Below are 20,570 nucleotides of genomic sequence, written 5' to 3'. Positions count from 1 at the left end.
GCACACCACCCAATTCTTCACTGTCAAAGAGGGTGGTTGTCCCAATGGTGCAATGTTTGTATATCAAACAAATTTATTTAATTAAGAATTATATTGAATTACCGATGCATTTGCCTGCATCCATGATTCCAATCTATCAATTCATATATTACATGGGCAAATTAAATGGTAATGTAACTATCTATGTCTTAGTCATTTTAGCTTACTCATATACTATATTAGTTTAAAAATAATGCTTATTTCATAGAGTAATGTTACATGCACGTAATTTAAAAAAATAATATACACATTTATTTTAGGTGTATAAATTGATACACACTTATATATATCATCACATAATTGAGTGTTACTTTATTATTAAAATAAATTAACTCAATCATATGATGATGTACATAAATAATAAACACATGGATCAAATTAAATATGTTATTTATAAACGTTAAACTTTGTTTTCTAAACCTTAAACCTTAAAAAGTTTTTTATTTTAAATTAATGTCAAAAAGTGATGAGTAATTCTATGTGTACATAATTGTGTATAGAATTGCTATATTATTATATGATTAAATTTTATTTTATCATTAATTTAAAATTATTTAATTGTTTAATGACATATTATCTATATATTTAATTGTATATACAGAGTTATATTGAAAAGTGATTATGTAGTAAAGAATTCCTAGAGTTAGATTTTTTTTTTTTTCAGGTTTAGGGTTCAAAAACACTTTTGGTGGTGTGAATTAAAATTAAAGAAGCAAATAAGATAAACTTAAATTTCCTTTTTATATGTATAATATTATAATTAATTTAATAATATGATGTAAAGAAATTAGATGGATGATCGAATCAGTAAGAGAACTCATTAGAATGTACCACGCAAACGTAATATAAGTTCTAATTTCCATTAAAATGTAGAAAATCTAAACTAAACAAAATGTGTGCAAGGATAAATAATATTTGTTATGTTTTGCATTCATGTCCATAGGATTTGATTCGAATCGAGTTGAAGTTCGATTTAAACGAGCTAACCTCAAATGAGCTCCAGTTGCTCGTTAAACTCGTAAGTTAAAAATTTTTTTACAAAACAACATCGTTTTGATCAATATATATTAAAATGACGTCGTTTTAATAACAAATAGTTAAAACTCGGTTTTAATCTAACTTTACATATCGATTGAATAGATAACAACCATCCAGACAACTATCATTGGGAAAAAAATTGGTTTTTTGGTTAATTAATCAAATTTTACCCTAAATTATAACAATATCAAAAGAAAATTATTGAAATAAAAGAGAGAAAACAAATATTATTTAACCTTGAAATTCACTTAAATCAGAATTTCATCCGAAAGTTCATACCTATGGTGACTCGAACACACCTAGTGGAGTGTACAAATCAACCTCGTGGACATTGCCACCATACGAATATCGGAAAAAAATGTACGGTCTCTCCTGGAAAATATCGATTAACCCGAATGTCTAATAAAATATCAATTAACCCTTCCATTTTGCCCATAAAAACATTTACCCCCTACTTTTTTTTATTGGTACAATTTCATTATACCTCTAAAAAGCATACTAAAAAATTTCATTTTACCCTTTTCATAAAAAATTAATTTATAGGCGTTATCATATCTACTGGGCAAATGACACTCGTTGATGAAATTTTCATGATTTTCATGTCAAATATATTGTTATGTACCATAAAAATACACTCTTACTCAATCTAAATTACTTTTCATCAATATTGAACAAATTCTCACAAAAAACCACAATATTCATCAACTAAAATTCCTAAACTCATAGGCTAAACAAAATATGCAACAAAAAACAATAAATATTTAACAATCACAAAAAAAAAAAACTCCATAATATAGCAAATTAACACTTTATACAAAACTTTCAATCCATTTAAATCAAGTTTTAATTTGGAAAATGATGATTTTTATTGGAATTTCTTTACTATCATCAGATTCTTAGGTTCAGTATGATTTAACTTCTGAGAAAACTCTCTTATAAATTAGAATAAATTCAGTTAACTCTATTCTAATGTTTATATTTGTAAAACCCTAAAGTGTTGAACAAAATCGTATAAATCCTCTTAAATAAGGTTAAATCCTCTCAAATAAGGTTCATATAATTAACTGTATATAAAAATAGATATTACAGTAACAAAATAATTTATATATGAAATTCTTATACATCATAATAATCTAAAGTTTTTCGCCAGTTTAAACTTATATGATGAAATATTAAATAGGACTTATCTGACTCAGTCAACTATATGGGATATTCTACAACCCCTATCCAACAGAGAAGTTTTCATCTTTTTGCTTGATCGGATTTTGTGGAAAGGGTTGAAATATCCATCTTTGCTCTTGATTGGATTTCGTGTGGAAAGGGTTGACATTTCCATCCTTTTTTGTTGAATGAATTTCGTGTGCAAAGGGTTGAAATTTCCACGTATAAACTAAGCTAAGTGTCAGGGAGAAAATTCAACACTACTTTCTCCTCCACTTGAGATATGCGTATATATATAAAAGTAGCACAAACGAGTTGATAGATAACAAGTTTGATTCCACTCAAGCAGCTTATCAAATGATGCAAAAGATTATCATTATTGATCTTTTCTATATTTTCCTTTCTATTTCTACAGCGCAAACAAACTGGGTTAGGGTTGGTTATTATTGTGATTCAACAGACAAGATCCCCGTTTCGGACATAAATTCTTCTCTCTTCACCCATATTATTCATTATTCTGTCGACGTGAATTCCACCTCCTACCAGCTTTCTTTCTCACCGGCTGAAGAAGAACACCTGTCTAATTTCACACGTACTGTCAAACAAAACAACCCTTCTGTCACTACACTGCTATCCATTGCGGTTACAGACGAAAATCATGCAACCTTTTCTTCAATGGTAAGCAATCCTTCTCACAGAAAATCCTTCATCGATTCCTGGATAAAAATAGCCCGATCTTACGGCTTTCAAGGCCTTGACTTTCCTTGGTATCATCTAGACACATCTTCTGATATTTTCAATGTGGGTGTTCTATTTCAAGAGTTAAAAGCTGCTGCTGATTTAGAGGCGAAAAACTCCAACCAGTCCCGACTAATCTTGACGGCTCAGGTTGACTATTCGCCAACGGTATACTCAGAAAATTACCCTATCGAGAAGATGCAACAAAATTTGGACTGGGTCCATGTTGTGTCAGAAAGTCTTACTGGACCTCTCTTGAGCAATCTTACCGGTGCTCAAGCACCTCTGTATGATCCAACTACTCGTCGTAATACGAATTACGGTATAACAGAATGGATCAACCAAGGATTATCAGCAAATAAAATTGTTTTGGCTTTGCCTTTCTATGGCTATGCATGGTCGCTCAAGAGCCCGAGGGACAATGGTATTGGTGCAGCAGCAACGGGACCCGCTGTAGCAGCAACGGGACCCGCCGCCGCCATTGCTGAATATGACGATGGATCAGTAAGCTATAGGGAAATCAAGAATTACATTGAGCAATATGGTCGAGATGCTCCTGTAATGTATAATTCAACTTATGTGGTGAATTACTGGTCAAAGGAAACAACTTGGATTGGTTTTGACGATGTTGAGGCCATTAGAGCTAAGGTTTCTTATGCCAAGGAGAAAAGGTTACTAGGCTACTATGTGTCGGAAGTCTCCTACGATTTTAACTGGGTGCTTTCTAAAACTGCAGGTAACCTAAATTTTACTAGATTTCTCTCCTATTCCTTAAATCGAATTGAGATCTTTAATTATATTAACATTTTTGATTAATTATATTTCCAGCTGAAGTGGAGATAAAAAATTTCACAGTTCAGGGGGATAAAAATTTCACAGTTCAGGTGGATATTGAAAGTAGAAAAAATAAAAAGGGGTCTTCGTTAGTAATCCCCTTGTCTACAACAGCTGCTGGTGCCCTTCTAATAGGAATATTTTTTATATTTTACTGCTGGAGGAGAAATATAAAATTAAAAGGTAAGTTTGTTTAAGAATATTAATATTTCTCCAATAATTTTTTTCAATTTTCAATTTTCTATGTTCAATTATTTAATTTCTTATGATTTTTGTTTGATTTCTTGGTTGACAGCATCATCTGCTGGAGATTTTAATTCCAACATTCCTAGTCTGACAGCATATACGTTGGCGGAGATAGAGGCAGCAACCAATGGATTTTCAATTGAAAATAAGCTTGGACAAGGAGGATATGGCCCTGTTTACAAGGTAACTTTGATTTCGCTATTTATCATTGATTCTAGACCAAAAGCCTTTCCCACCCCAGGTTTGATATAACTCCGCACTCACCTATGAACTTTCAAAAATCTAAAATTCCACCCATAAATCAAATTATATTAAATCTCTCAATTAGATATAAAGGTGGAATCATCATTTCAAAAATAATATTAAAAAAAATATATAATTTATTACATTTGCCCCTCAAGTTTTAATAATTAACAATTTTATCTCTACCTAAAATTTTTCAGTTTTGAAAAATCACATTTTCTCTCCCAAACCAAAGGTTTTTTTCTTTACTTCTCCAACTACCATCTTTATCTCTGGCCACCGTCAAATCCACCCTAAACCATTGTCATTGAAGTCTTCTCACCTCTCCAACCATAGAAGACGGAAATCCAAACAATTTTCGTCTAAAAACCTAGACAATTTTTATATGAAAATCTAGACAAATCGTTTGGACATGTGATCTTCCAGATGATTCATCTAGATGTCGTTGTCCAGACAATTTATCTGCATTTTCATTCTCTGTGGCTGGAGAGTTGAGAAGACTTTGATAGCAACGTTTTATGGTGGATTCAACGGTTTCCAAAGACAGAGATGATGGTTGGAGAGGTGAAAAAAAAACCTTAAATTTGGGAGAGCAACGTGATTTTTAAAAATAAAAAATTTTAGGTAAAGGAAAAGTTGTTAGTTTTTATAACTTGGAGGGAAAATGTAATAAATTAATTTTTAATATTATTATTGAAATGACAGTTTTACTTTTATAATTAACTTAAAATTTTACTAGAATTTGACTAATGGGTGAGACTTTAGGTTTTTGAAAGTTGGCAGGCTGGAGTTAGATTTATATCAAACCTTGGGTGGGAACAAGTCTTCTGGCCTTGATTCTATGCTTCAGGAGGAACATAGCATGCTTTAAACACGTATTAAAAGGTAACAACCAATTGGAGTGCATTCTGCTAGGGAATATTGCCAAATGGAGAGGTAATAGCAGCGAAGAAACTTTCAAAAACGTCCACCCAAGGATTTGAGGAATTTAAGAATGAGGTTATGCTTACTGCCAAGCTCCAACATCTAAATCTTGTCCGAGTTTTGGGTTTTTGCATTGACAAGGAAGAACAAATACTCATCTACGAATACATGCAAAACAAAAGCTTAGACTTTTACCTTTTCGGTCAGCCTTTTATTTTCAATTTCTGCAATTATTTCTCCTTTTCAAACAAAAGTTTTTGCCTTTATGTTTTATATATCCTTAAAATTTGATGTAGATCCTATTAGACGGCTTAGTTTGGATTGGAAAAAGCGTGTGCATATTATTGAAGGAATTATTCAAGGACTTTTATATCTTCAAGAATATTCAAGGTTAACCATTATTCATCGAGATTTAAAAGTAAGCAACGTGTTATTAGATAAAAAAATGAATTCCAAAATATCTGATTTTGGAATGGCTAGAATATTTGCCAAAGATGATCTTGAAGCAAACACAAGTCGTATCGTAGGAACAATGTAAGTTTATATGCTCTTAATATAATATTATTGTGCCAAGAATTTGTTCGTTACATATTTGAATACATAATCGGGTATATAGATGTTATATCATCATATGATTATTAAATTTTACTAAATCATTAATTTAAAATCATTCATGTATCCAATTATCTATCAAAAATATGTATACATACTTCTATTATTTAAATAATTAATTAACTTTGTCATGTTTATGTATGCAGTGGCTATGTTCCTCCTGAATATGCTCTAAGAGGCACATACTCAACCAAATCCGATGTTTATAGTTTTGGGGTTCTACTTCTACAAATCATAAGTGGCAAAAGGATTTCCCTTCTGTATGGTCCAAATGAAAATTTAAGTCTTCTAGACTACGTAAGTTTAATATCTTTAAAAGCTATTAGTTTAAAATTTACTTGCATTAAAATAATTTATTTGATAATGTACAGGCATATGAGTTGTGGAATCATGGTAAAGCCATGGAATTCATGGATGAAACACTAGACGATACATCTTTGTCATGTAAATTGACGAGATGCTTGCATATAGCTTTGTTGTGTGTCCAAGAAAATCCAATGGATAGGCCATCCATGCCAGAAGTTTTCTCCATGCTCAAAACTGAAATGTCCAATATGATGATTCCAAAGAAGCCTGCTTTCTCAAAACAAAATGAATCAACAACAATACACTTAAAAGGTCATTCAGGGTATTCTTCATCAATTAATGATGTAACAATTTCAGATGTTTCCGCTAGATGAATTACAAATATCATTGTGTCTGCAATGTTGCAAATTGGATATGATAAATCCCTTCTCACTTTAGTTTTTGTGTTCAATAAAATTATATATACTCAGTTTTAAGTATCTAATTAAATATTTAAATAATATATCAACATTAGACCTGGCCACGGGCCGGTTTGGCCCGTGAACAAGACCAAAACTGGACCGAAACCGGCCCAGATAAAATCGGAACCGAAACCGACAGACCTGGAACCGGACTGAACCGGAACCAAAACCGTGGTTCTAGTTCACATAAATTGGAACCGTGGAACCGCCGGTTCACACCGGTTTATGAACCAGTGGTTTACTATACTGAACCGAAAAAAATTTGAATTTTTTTCAGAAAGCCAACGGTTCCCTGCGCATGGAACCGTTGGCTTTGAAGGAAAAAATGCAGGGGACCAACGGTCCCCTGCAATTTTCAGAGCAGAGAAGTTGCAGGGGACCGTTGGTCCCCTGCAATTTTTAGAATTTCAATTCACCACCCCCCCCCCCCCCCCCATTTTTATTTTTTTTCAAAAAAGTTTTTTTTCTATATATACCGCTTCAAATTCTATTCTCTCAAATCTCAATCTCTCTACTCTCTCACTCAATCTTTCAAACTCTCATTCTCATTCTTTAAACTCTTAATATTCTCTCAATCTTTCAATTTAATCAAATTTTCTTAAATTTAATTAAATTCTTTCTTAATTTTTTATTAATTTCAATTTCAATTTTTTTTATACAATTCATAATTAATTATATAATTTATTTCTATAATTAATTTTATTTATTATTTATTTATTATCTTTTATAATTAATCATATAATTTATTTATATAATTAATTTTATTTATTATCAAAAAATGGCAAGTAGTGGAAATTCTTCCAGTAATAGGAGATTTGGTCAATATTTACATATATCAAATATGAATGAAAATCAATTTATAGATGATTTTCATTCACAAGAAAGTGAAAACCAATATGAAGAGGTGAAGCAACAACAACAACATCAACAACAGATGGAGATGGAACAACAATCTCAAAAAATTCCTACATCCGATATTTTCAAAATTCATTTCAAGAAAATACAAAAGGAAGATGGTAATTTTGATGTTGCTTGCAATTATTGTAGGCAAATTTATAAATTTAAACAAGGAGGTGGATACGGGACATTCAAAAGGCACTTGGAGTCAAAGCATCCGAAAAAAATGGGGCAAAGCCGAGGCCAAACACAAATAATCGGGTATGGTTCTACACACAAATCTTTGTTTATGTATAGTGATAATAAAAGAAAAGAAGAATTTGCAAAAATGGTAGCAATAGATCATTTAGCATTTAGTTTTGGTGAAAATTTAGGTTTTAATAATTATTGTAAAATTGTATTAAATCCTGCACATAAAACTATTCCAAGAAATACATTAAAAAGAACATTATTTAGTTTATATAAAAAAAAGAGTTAATTCAATTTTTTACAAATTTTAATAGACGTGTATCTCTATGTAGTGATATTTGGAGTGACCATTGGCAAGTTCACTCTTATATGGGTATAACTTGTTATTGGATATATGACAATTTTTTATTATAAAAAAGAATTTTATCATTTAGTGTGTTTGATGAACGACATACGGCTGATAATATTTATAGAATAATTAAAAAAATATTGAAGAATATAAATTACTTTATAAAATTTTTTCAATTTCATTTGATAATGCACGTTCAAATACTGCCTCAATAAATGATTTAATTGATATTTGTAAACCTAATTTAAGTGGTAGATTTTTTCATATTAGATGTGCATGTCATGTATTAAATTTATGTGTACAAAATGGTTTACAATGTCTTAATAATTTTATTAGTCTAATAAAAATAGCAATTTCATATTTATGGACACATCCCCAAACTATGAAAGAATGGAGTAAATTTTATAAACAATATAATAAAAGACCAAAAAGATTTCCTAAAGACGTGCCGACTCGTTGGAATTCAACATATGAATTACTCAACTAGTCATTTGATTATAAGGATTTATTATGCTCATTTATTTCACAAAATGTGCCACAAATTATATTATATCTCCAACATTGGGATATTTGTAAAAAAATTTTAAATGTATTAAGAAATTTTAATAATGCAACATATACTTTAAGTGGGGTTTATTATCCTACTTCTCATTTGTTTTTAAATGAAGCTGTTAATATTATTGGAGCTTTACAAGAAGCCAAACAAGATATTATTCTACAAGAAGCTGTTTCTTTAATGAAAACAAAATGGTTAAATTACTATAAAATAATTCCAGAACTTTTTCTTGTTGCATGTTTTTTTGATCCTAGATTTAAATTAGATGGTGTCACAGATTATTTGACATTATATTATGAATGTTTGCAATTAGATGAAGTTAATATTCCATTAACTATAACTAATAGTATGAATTTAATTAAAGAAATTTATGCTGAATATGTATTAATTTATGGTGGTTCTTCTTCCTCTCTACCACCTATTGCCCCATCATCAACCCAAAATATGAGTTATGGTGATCGTATTATGATGCAAAGGGGCAAAAGACCAAGAAGAACATTAGGTTCCACCTCGGAGCTTGATATTTATTTAACTACTATTTTTGAGTTTGGTGACAGCAATATAGGTAAAGACTTTCCAATTTTAGAATGGTGGAGTCGACACGCATCAACTTTTCCAATATTAACAGCTATTGCTAAACAAGTTCTAGCAGCACTGGTATCAACTGTCGCAGTAGAACAAGCTTTTAGTCAAGAGGGTAATATATTGGATGAGAGACGATCAAGTTTGGCTCCCGAATCTATTGAAGCTCAAGTATGTGTGGACGATTGGACAAGAGCCGAATTACGCCAACAAGAAATGAAAGTGGACTTCAATAAAGAATCGCTTGATTTAACTACGGATAGTTCGATGATGACGGGAAATAATACTCAAGATAGTGGAGGTGAATGATAAGGTAAGGGGGTACTGCCAGCTATTAGATATGCGAAGGTAAGAGAACTACGTAGGCTTTGATTCTTCTAAACCCCAAGGAGATACGTAGGAAGCTTAATTGAAAAATTAAGTCCAAGCCTTTCTTTTAAATTTCAATTATTGTAATTAATAATTTAAAAATTAAATCAAGATCATGTATTAGAATTGACGGTTCAATATCGGTTTCGAACCGAAACCGTCGGTTCCGAACCGGGGCCATGAACCGAAACCGACGGTTCTGAACCGTGGACGATTCGTCCTGTTACGGTTTCAGTTTAGGGTCCTTATATTTTCGAACCGTGAACCGGCGATTCCAAACCGAAACTGGCGGTTTATGAACTGTGGCCAGGTCTAATCAACATTATTATGAATCATAATTTTGTATTTTGTAGTTGACTAGTGAAATAGTTGTTGCGAGCACATAACAAAATTGGCAATTTTCCAAGTCTTTCAGAATTTTTCAGTAAGTGCAGTAAAGAAGAAAACCAAGACCTTTACATACCAATAATAATCAAAGATACTGACTTAAAAGGATGAGTTTGGAATCGTTATAGTTAAATAAGAAATAAGTTCTTAAGTGAAAAAAAAAAAAAAATTTGATTAATTTGAAAAATGTGATTATATCCGAAAGTATTCCAAAGTTATAGATTTTTCAGTTTTTGTAGGTTTCAAAAGCTGGTTTTTTTTTAGCGGTGTGAATTAAAATTTAAAAAAAAAAAACAACAAAGATAAACTTAAATTTGTTTTTATATGAGTAATTTTATAATTAAATTAAGAATATAATTAAAATTACAAAATCAAGAAAAATGGCCTGTAGAGTCTTTGATTGGTTGCCTTTGGTCATTACCACCGGATGACATTACACCGGCAAGCGAGAGCTGGTGATCCCACATGCACATAGTTTGTTTTAACTTTATTACTTCATATTGAGTAATCAAAAATCTTGACAACATTGTCCATTGGTCACCGTTGGAACCTCTTTGGTTTGTTGTTCGATCCCAATTAAACCCCCAGTGGGAAAAAACATTGCACATGGAAATTTCGTTTATTATTATTGTTATTTTATTTAATTTATCTTTTATGTTTTATATAAAAAATTAAAATAATTATAATTGTTAGGACTTTAACCTAACACCTCACCTCTATATGCACGATATCTGACCAAGTTTATGTGTTATTAAATCATATTTATATTTAATTATAATTATATAAATTGTATTGAATATATATATATATATATATATATATATATATATATATATATATATATATATATATTTTATATTTGGTTGATTTAACCACCAGTTAGATTGGATTAACCGTCCTTTCAATAGGTGGCGTCCGGTCTAACTCTAAAAATATTGTATAAAACATTAATTTTCATTTTTCATAAATAATCCAAAATTTCATGAAAAATTAATTTAACCATTCCTTTATTTTTTATCTATTATTATATCAAAAATAATATGCTTTTAATTAATATCATTTTAGCAAAAAAAAAAATTATGAAACTATAAAATAAATTCACAAAATAATTAATAATTCATTATGATATTTTCAAAAGAAAAATTAACATTAAAATACTTTAAAGAATCATTAATCGAGTGAACTTACTGTTTTCATATCAGTGTGTGAGTTATATAAACAATGTTTACATGAACTTCACCTTTAAAAATATAAAAAAAACAAATTGTCATTAACATATTGAGAACCATATTGTTTGATTTTCATCAACATATTCAGAACCATATTTTTTATCTAATTCGGTTCAAGTTTGGTATAAACAGATTATCCCCTCGAATATTTTGTCGCGGTAATTATTTTTTATAAAATAAAAATCCAAAGCCGGGAAGTGCAATCAGCAAAATTGCAGGCTGTACCAAGATCCGCAAGCTTATCTAATACGACAGTAAAATTTTATAAAATATTATAAAATCTATATAAAAATTAAATTGGACGGACGGTCCATAAAACACACGGATCGGCCCTTAAAAAACCTACAGCATCACAGTCTGAGCACTTGTGTTTAAGGCCCACTGGGTTAGGGAGTACTGCATGCGTGTTAAGACAGAGTTTTGTTTTGTTATTTCCTCGGAAGTTGGTCATTAACTAATATTAAATTTTTTTTTGCCTCTGGCTAGTTATCCTTTTTCTTTCTTTTATGACTCATGAGCGAGCATTGCTCCAAGAACAGACTAAATAATGGCACTCGTTGATTTTCTTGGCAGATAAAATGAGGCATTAAAATGGACTCTCTGTAGTTGTTCATAGGTTGATTTATGCATTTAAACTTTAGAAATATTAATTTGGTGGAGAGAAATTTTCGGAAGTTGTCAATTTTCGCCAAACTCACCAGTAAATTGACTTGAAATTTTTTCTGAAGGCTGAAATTTTCACTGTGATTTTATTAATATTTCGGGAAGTGCCGGAGATGTCCTGGAAGATGATCCTGTGGGGAGGCTTAAAAGTTTACATTTATGAACTTCCAAGCAAATAAAATGAGAAGCTTCTGCAGAAAGATCCCAGATGTCTCACTCATATGTTCGCAGCTGAGATTTTTATGCACAGATTTCTTTTATCCAGTGCAGTCAGGATTCTGAATCCTGTGGAGGCTGATTGGTTTTACACCCCTATTTATCCCACTTGTGATCCCTCACCCCCACTGGCTTGCCATTGCCATTTAAATCTCCCAGGATGGTGAGAAGTGCTATACAACCTAATCTCCTCAAATTGGCCCTTCTGGAATCGGACTGATGGGACTGACCACGTTTTTGTTGCGCCTCATGACTTCGGGGCTTGCTTCCATTGAAGTTGTGATTTTTGGTTGGCATTGTGCAGGAAGAGAAAGCAATTGAAAGGGGAATACTTCCATTACTCCAGCGTGCTACTTAGGTCCAGACTTTTGGGCAACGCAATCATTGTGCTTGAATGAGGGCTCTATCACAATTCCTCCATATGCACCACCTCAAAAAATGCAGGCTCACCAGATTCCTCCAGATACTCCTTGCTCAGTCTTCGTCTACTTTCGCGGTTTGTTTTATGATGTGAATAATGATCCAGAAGGAGGCTACCATGCAAGGTATGCTCTTCAATCTTCACCTCTAGTAAATTTCAAGTCCATTTTTTTGCTTAATGTCTTACCAATTTTGTTTTGCCAACAGAGGAGCAAGGGCAGCTGTGTGGGAGAATTTTAAAAACAATTCCCTATTTGACATCTCTACTGATCATCCAACAACATATTACGAATATATGCAGCGAGTGATCTCAGACGATATAGTCCAACAATTCCCTCTAGGGTGGGCACCTTGGAGTCCAAGGCTTGTCGACGCGGTAGTCTTCGGTTGCATTCCTGTAATCATCGCAGATGATATAGTTCTATCCTTCACAGATGCCATCTCCTGGAAAGAAATTGGACTGTTTGTAGCGGAGGAAGATGTGCCTAACTTGGACACAATCCTCACATCCATACCAACAGAAACAAAGACTTTTGGCGAATCCTTCGATGAAACGCGCTATGTTGTTCCCTCAACCGGCTCGAGCCAAATCACGCTTTTATTTTATTTAGTTTTATAAAGGAAACTGAAACTTATATGGAAGGCAAATCATGGTGTATCCTTACACTGCTAGGGCAGAGTGTCCATGGGCCCGGCAGACCAGGCCAGGCCCTAGGCCGACAGAATGATGGGTCCTCTGGCTGGGCTAACTCATAGAATTTTAAGGCCCAAGACCCAATATATAGGGTTGGGTTGGGCCTTAATCAGGCACTCCACGGCTGGTTCACAGACCAATCTATTTAAACAAATTTTAGAAAAATTTTAATTAAAAAATTTAAACACAAATTATTTTTCAATTATTAAAATCAATGACAATAATCTGAACATTTTATTTATAATCTCTTGTTTATGGTTAAATGATAAAAATATCATGACATAGTACAAATAAATTAATTTACATATTGTATAATTACAAATACAAATAAAATATATATACAATATCAATTATCTACATAAATAATAATCAAATAGATTGAATTCATTTGACTCTGGATCTATTTGTAATATTTTGTAATGCTAAAATTAAAATTAAAATGAAATTATAAATATAAAAAATTATTGTTTGTGAATTCAAACTGTTTCTGAGAGAGAGTTGATAAAAGAAAATAAAAATGAGAATATAACAAAATAATTGAGATTAAGATATTTGTAAATAAAATTAAAAAAATAAAGAAGATTTTGGCTGTTTATATAGGATAAAAAAATTTAAAAATTTTAAAAAAAAATTGGGTTCTTCAATGGCTTCTGCCAACTACAGCAAGCAGAAGCAACCTGCCATATAATTTTTTTTTTATTTTTTAATATTTTTAACAGTAAAAGGTCACCTAGGCCTATCCATAGGCCTAATATCTAGGCCCACAGCATGGCCCAAAAGGCCCATGGATCTAGTCTGAAAGACTACAGTGTCAGGCAGGGCCGAGAGGAAGACGAGTCATCTCGTCTTCGTCTGAGAAAACGACTTCTCTCAGCGTCGGATGGGTTGGAGTGAAGTTGAGGTAGGCTGTTATAGGAAAGGAAATCGTAGGAAGAGAGAGATGGCTAACGATGACATTGGAGAAAGTGAACAAGTTTTGAAACTAAACCCTAGGAGGACAATGTGATTTTTTCAAACTTTGTTTTTGGGAGAAAAGTTAGTTTTTTAAATTTAGGAGGGAAAATAAAATCATATTTAAATTTATTTTTAATATTAAATAGAAAATAACAATTTTACCCTTAAAATTAATAAATTTAAACGGTTATAAATAGATAAATAAGAATTTCAAAGTTAACGAAAGAACTTTAAGGATTCAACATAGTTTGTGTGGGAAATAGTCCTTTGGCCTCTAATTATTATAACTATCCGTGGACATTGAAAAAAGGAAGAAACGTCAAAGAATTTGAAGAAAATGTGAGTGTTAGCCCGAGAGATAGGAAGGTGTGCTTGTTTTGCCGGTTTGCTGACCACTCATTAATCAATATGCTTCCCAAATCAATGTGATTTTCGTTAATAAAAAACTAAATGGACCCTTTAAACTTTATTTTTCTTCTTATGAAGTTTAAAATTTCACTAGAAACATGTGGTCAAATAACAATATGCATTTAAAACTAATCATAAAATTAAAAGTTGATACCAAGGTTTTAAAACCCGGACCGCACAGGCCGGTTCAACCGGCTGGACCGTGAACCGTGAACTGTAGCGATTTTTAAACAGGAAAAAACCGTCCATTTTAAATTTTCGGATTGAACCGCGGTTGAACCGGTGGTTCATTGGCGGTTCGCGGTCAATCCGGTTCACAATTGTAAAAATGCTCAGTGTAAAATTTTCTCCAGCTTCAGTCCTACGTTGCCGTCAACTTCGTTGCTCCAGTTGTGGGTTACGGTTTGACTGACATCAGTTGGTATTTTCTCCAGTCATCTTTACTGGTTGGTATTTTCTTAGGACTGAAGCTGGAGAAAATACCAACTCGTTTGACATCTTTACTCGTTTTACTGGAGCAACGAGTAACCTAGTTGTGTAAAATACCAACCAGTAAAGATGACTGGAGAAAATCTAGTTGTGTAAAATACCAACTCGTTTGACATCTTTACTCTAGTTTTTCTGCTGCATAGTGGTGAGATCTTCTGCATTGCCGCCGACAACATTGATTCAATTTTGTGTTTGACCGACTCTTATGATGCAACTGCAAGCTTGAAAGTTGAAACCATGAAGGAACCATGGTTCAGTCAAACGAGTTGGTATTTGAAAACCATTAATTAATGGGCGTTCTGGTGGTAGGTATAGGTGCAGATGGGGAAGTGGAAACATGTACTTGAGAAACAAGTGAACTGCCAGAGCGAGAGGCTTATTGTAACGGGCATTTCTTAGGAAGTTATGGAGAACAGCTCACCCACGTAACCAAACCCACTTGACATACCCCTTGCCTATATATACCTTCTTTACATTTCTCATCTTTATCAAAGCCAATCTTTCATAGCTCCTTCTATTTCTTTATACTATTTATCAAAGTGGATGTATGTTGGTTAGTTAATTTTATATTTTATTTACTACATATATTAGATTTTTAATTTGTTTGGGTGTCCAATAATTAATAGTGTATATGTTTGTAGAATTGGATTTGTTTAATGCATATGTTTTGTTTTGATGCAAAGTTAGTTGTTATTACTTATTAAATTTATGTTCAATAATACATATATTTTGTTAATCGTGAAAACTGAAAAATATGTACAGTATAAAATTTACTGTATAAAACATATGTAATTAATAATTAGATATAATATTTTTAAGTTTTTACGTAAAATTGTAATTCCGGTCCAACCGACCGGTCTAAACGGTCCAACCGATCCGACCGAAACCAATACTTAAAACGGTTTTTATTCCTATCCGGTTTTGAAAATCTTGGTTGATACTAAAGTTTTATACCAAGAAGATCTATTAATATCAAATAATATGATTCTCAATATGCTAATGACAAAAAAAAAAAATTTCTAAAAAGGGCGTTCATGTAGAAATTATTTTTATAACTCACACTATCATATGAAAACGGTAAGGTCACGCGAATAACCGTTATGTAAAGTATTTTAATGTTAAATATTTTTTTTGAAAATATCATAATGAATTATTATTATTATTATTATTATTATTATTATTATTATTATTATTATTATATGTATATATTTTGTGAATTTATTTTCTAGTTTCATAGATTTTTTGTTAAAATGATATTAATTAAAAACATATTTTTATACAATAACAATAAATTAATCAAGTAATGGTTAAATAAACTCATAATAAAATTTTGGATTATTTTGTATAATTAATAATAAAATATATAATACGAATTGATTTAATGAAAAAATAAATTTACCCAATATTATACATACACTATATCAATGGATGAGGTGCAGTGTCACTATTTTGCAAAACAAATTTAATGCAAAAAATACCCAATAATTTTTGGGCAAACGGACCGTATTTTCAAGATTTTTGGTTGCTCAATATGAAGTAATAAAGTTATAATAAACTAAGTGGTTTGTGAGATCACCCAACCCCACTCGCCACTATGCATGTTTGTGCAGTGTCATCTGATAATGGCCAAAGACTACTAATCAAAGACTCTATAGACCATTTTTCTTGATTCTGTATTTTGTATTATATTATTAATTTAATTATAAAATTGTTAGATAAGACCAAGTCTCCTCATTAACACATAAAATTTTGAGATTAAATTACATTAAAATTTAAACTTTGAAATTAGATTTAGATTAAAGTTTAAATTTCCAAATTTGATTTATCGCAGTTTAAATTTTGATATTAAATTAAATTTTATCCATAAAATGTATGTAAATATGTGAAAAATCATTTGTAAACAACACACAAATAGTCATAGAGGAATACACAGAGTTTATTTGGTCATTCCTCCCTTATTTTTCTTATCAGTTCCTTTTTAACTAAAATTACTCATATACAAAAGAAATTAAGTTTGTCCTTCCACTAAAAGCAGCTTTTGAAACCTAAAAACTTAAAGATCAATGTGTTGGAATCCTTTTGTATATGATCACATTTTTTAAATCAATTTTAAAAAAAAAAACCTTTTAACTAAGAATTTATTTTTTTATTTAAGGCAAGGTCTTTGGTTGGGAAGTAAAGGTCTTGGTCTTCTTCCTTTTGGAAGTAAACGGCCTCATGAGTATGCAGACACTGCAGTGTGATGATAATTAAGCCAGCTATCCGCATTTACCATACAAATCTCAAAGACTCGTGGAAAATTGCCATTTATTTTTTGTGCTAGCAACAAGTACAACATTCCAATGAGTAATTATACAGAATTATGATTTGTAATATTAAAGAAACTAAAGCGAAAAGGGATTGATTATGTCCAACTTATCAAAGTAGTAGATATAATAATATTTGTAATTCATCTACCTGAAACATCTGAAACTGTTGTATCATTAATTGATGAAGTACTCCCTAATTGACCTTCCAAATATACTATTGTAGATTTATTTTGATTTGAGAAAACAGACTTCTTTAGAATCATCATACTTGGCGTTTCAGATTTGAACATAGAAAAAACTTCCAACATGGATGGTCTATCAATTGGATTTTCTTGGACACATAACAAAGCTATATGTAAGCATCTCGTTAATTTGCATGACACAGATGTATCATCTAGTGTTTCATCCATGAATTTCATGGTTTTATCGTGATTCCACAACTCATAAGCCTGAAAATCAATTATCAAATAAATTATTTTAATGCAAGTAAATTTGGAACTATTAGCTTTTAAAGAAATTAACTTACGTAATCTACAATACTTAAACTTTCATTCGGACCATATAAAAGGGAAATCCTTTTGCCACTTATGATTTGTAAAAGTAGAACTCCAAAACTATAAACATCAGATTTGGTGGCGTATATGCCTTTTATAGCATATTCAGGAGGAAGATAACCACTGTATACAAAAAAATGACAAGGTTAATTAATTATATATATGAAACAAGCAAACTTTTGAGATAATAATATTTTATATAATAAGAGCATATAAACTTATACTGTTCCAAAAATACGATTTGTATTTGCTTCAAGATCATCTTTGACAAATATTCTAGCCATTCCAAAATCTGATATTTTGGGTTTCATTTTTCCATCTAATAACACATTATTAACTTTTAAATCTCGATGAATAACAGTCAATCTTGAATATTCTTGGAGATATAAAAGTCCTTGAATAACTCCTTCGATAATATACACACGCTTTTTCCAATCCAAAATAAGACGTATAAGGGGGTCTACATGAAATTCACGCATATATAAAACATCAATGCAAAAACTTTTGTTTAAAAAGAAGAAAAAATAACAGGAAATGAAAATAAAAGGCTGACCAAAAAGGTAAAAGTCTAAGCTTTTGTTTTGCATGTATTCGTAGATGAGTATCTGTTCTTCATTGTCAAGGCAAAAACCCAAAACTCGGACAAGATTCACATGTTGGAGCTTGGCAGTAAGCATAACCTCATTCTTAAATTCCTCAAATCCTTGGGTGGATGTTTTTGAAAGTTTCTTCGCTGCTATTACTTCTCCATTTGGCAATATTCCCTAGCAGAATGCACTCTAATTAGTTGGTAACTTTTAATTCATTTACAATGATAACTAGCCAGAAAATTTACAACGATGACTAGCGTAGTCAAAGTTACCTTATAAACAGGGCCATATCCTCCTTGTCCAAGCTTATTTTCAATTGAAAATCCATTGGTTGCTGCCTCTATCTCCGCCAATGTATATTCTGTCAGACTAGGAATGTTGGAATTAAAAATCTCCAGCAGATGATCCTGTCAACCAAGAAATCAAACAAAAACATAAGAATTTAAATAATTGGACAAAGAAAAAAGAAAACTGAACTGCTTCTTAATTACTCATTCTTAAACAAACTTACCTTTTAATTTGAGATTTCTCCAACAGCAGTAAAATATAAAAAATATTCCTATTAGAAGAGCAACAGCAGCTGTTGTAGACAAAGGGATTACTAACGAAGACCTCTTTTTCTTTTTTCTACTTTCATTGCCCACCTGAACTGAGGAATTTTTTATCTCCACTTCAGCTGGAAAAATAGTCAATCAATAATGTTAACGTAATTAAAGATTTCAATTCGAAAGGATAGGAGAGAAATCTAGCATAATTTAGGTTACCTGCAGTTTTAGAAAGCACCCAGTTAACATCATAGGAGACTTGCCACACATAGTAGCCAAGTAGCTTTTTCTCCTTGGCATAAGAAATCTTAGCTCTAATGGCCTCAACATCGTCAAAACCAATCCAAGTTCTTCCTTTGACCAGTAATTCACCACATAAGTTGAATTGTACATTACAGGAGCATCTCGACCATTTTCCTCAATGTAATTCTTGATATACCTATATGTTACAAACCCACTCGGTTCATTAATGGCGGCTCCCGTTGCTGCAGCACCAATACCATTGTCCATCGGGCTCTTCAGCGTCCATGTATAGCCATAGAAAGACAAAGACAAAACTATTTTATTAGCTGATAATCCTCCGTTGATCCATTCTGTTATACCATAATCTGTATCAACAGAAGTAATTGGATCATACAGAGCTGCATGAGCACCGGTACACTTGCTCGAGAGAGGAGTAGTAAAATCTGCTGACACAACATGGACCCAATCCAAATTTTGTTGTATCATCGCGATAGGGTAACTTTCTAATGATACCAATGGCGAATATTTAACCCTAGTCGTCAAGATTAGTTGTGACTGTTTGGAGTTTTTCGCCTCTAAATCAGCGGCAGCTTTCAACTCTTGAAATAGAACACCCACATTGAACATATCAGAAGATGTCTTTGGATATTGCCAAGCAAAGTCAAGGCCTTGAAAGCCGTAACGTCGGGCCATTCTTATCGAGGAATCGATGAAGGATTTTCTGTAAGAAGAATCACTTACCATTGAAGAAAAGGTTAAATAATCTGCATTTTGACCCCCAATGGATAGCAGTGTAATGACAGATGTGTTTTTTTTTTTCACAGTAAGTGTGAAGGTAGACAGGTGTTCTTCAACAGCCGGTGATAAAGAAAGCTGGTAGGAGGTGGAATCCACGTCAGTATAAGCAAAAATAATGTGGGTGAAGAGAGAAGAATTTATCTCCGAAACGGGGGACTCGTATGTTGAATACGAGTAATAACCAACCCTAACCCAGTTTGTTTGCGCTATAGAAATACAAAGGAAAATATAGAAAAGATCAATCATGATAATCTTCTGCATCATTCAAAAGCTGCTTGATTGGAACCAAACTTGCTATCATCAACTCGTTTGTATTACTTATTTATACGCATATCTCGAGTACAGGAGAAAGTGGTGTTGAATTTTCTTCCGGACACTTAGCTTAGCTTAATTATACGTGGAAACTTTAACCCTTTGTGCACGAAATCCAGTCAAGCAAAAAAGATGGAAACTTCAACCTTTTGCACACGAAATCCAGTCAAGCAAAAAAGATGAAAACTTCAACCCTGCGCACACGAAACGCAGTC

General features: G+C 31.9%; 3 protein-coding genes and 1 pseudogene across 3 annotated transcripts; 2 read left to right on the top strand and 2 right to left on the bottom strand.

The window, feature by feature from the left end:
• The first annotated feature begins 2,493 nt into the window (after positions 1–2,493).
• On the top strand, positions 2,494–6,620 carry LOC123213468 (cysteine-rich receptor-like protein kinase 19). The gene is made up of 7 exons (XM_044632903.1): positions 2,494–3,712; positions 3,805–3,993; positions 4,106–4,239; positions 5,215–5,425; positions 5,520–5,757; positions 5,982–6,132; positions 6,207–6,620. The coding sequence occupies exons 1-7, from the start codon at positions 2,596–2,598 to the stop codon at positions 6,513–6,515; spliced, it is 2,349 nt and encodes a 782-aa protein (XP_044488838.1). The 5' UTR covers positions 2,494–2,595; the 3' UTR covers positions 6,516–6,620.
• An 898-nt stretch (positions 6,621–7,518) lies between these two features.
• On the top strand, positions 7,519–13,070 carry LOC123214335 (annotated as a pseudogene).
• Positions 13,071–18,085: 5,015 nt separating this feature from the next.
• LOC123214334 (cysteine-rich receptor-like protein kinase 25) lies at positions 18,086–19,094 on the bottom strand. Its single transcript, XM_044634083.1, has 4 exons — positions 19,089–19,094; positions 18,730–18,864; positions 18,421–18,631; positions 18,086–18,327 (listed from the first exon to the last, which is right to left on the bottom strand). Exons 1-4 carry the CDS (start codon positions 19,092–19,094, stop codon positions 18,086–18,088), a joined length of 594 nt encoding a protein of 197 aa, XP_044490018.1.
• On the bottom strand, positions 18,102–20,320 carry LOC123213471 (class V chitinase-like). Its single transcript, XM_044632906.1, has 4 exons — positions 19,222–20,320; positions 18,969–19,133; positions 18,730–18,864; positions 18,102–18,631 (listed from the first exon to the last, which is right to left on the bottom strand). Exons 1-2 carry the CDS (start codon positions 20,305–20,307, stop codon positions 19,119–19,121), a joined length of 1,101 nt encoding a protein of 366 aa, XP_044488841.1. The 5' UTR covers positions 20,308–20,320; the 3' UTR covers positions 18,102–18,631; positions 18,730–18,864; positions 18,969–19,118.
• Between the last annotated feature and the right edge of the window lie 250 nt (positions 20,321–20,570).

Source organism: Mangifera indica, chromosome 4, assembly GCF_011075055.1.
Source record: "Mangifera indica cultivar Alphonso chromosome 4, CATAS_Mindica_2.1, whole genome shotgun sequence".
NCBI lineage: Eukaryota > Viridiplantae > Streptophyta > Magnoliopsida > Sapindales > Anacardiaceae > Mangifera > Mangifera indica.
The sequence above is the reverse complement of the archived record's forward strand: the minus strand, read 5'-3'. Positions and strand labels throughout refer to the sequence as shown.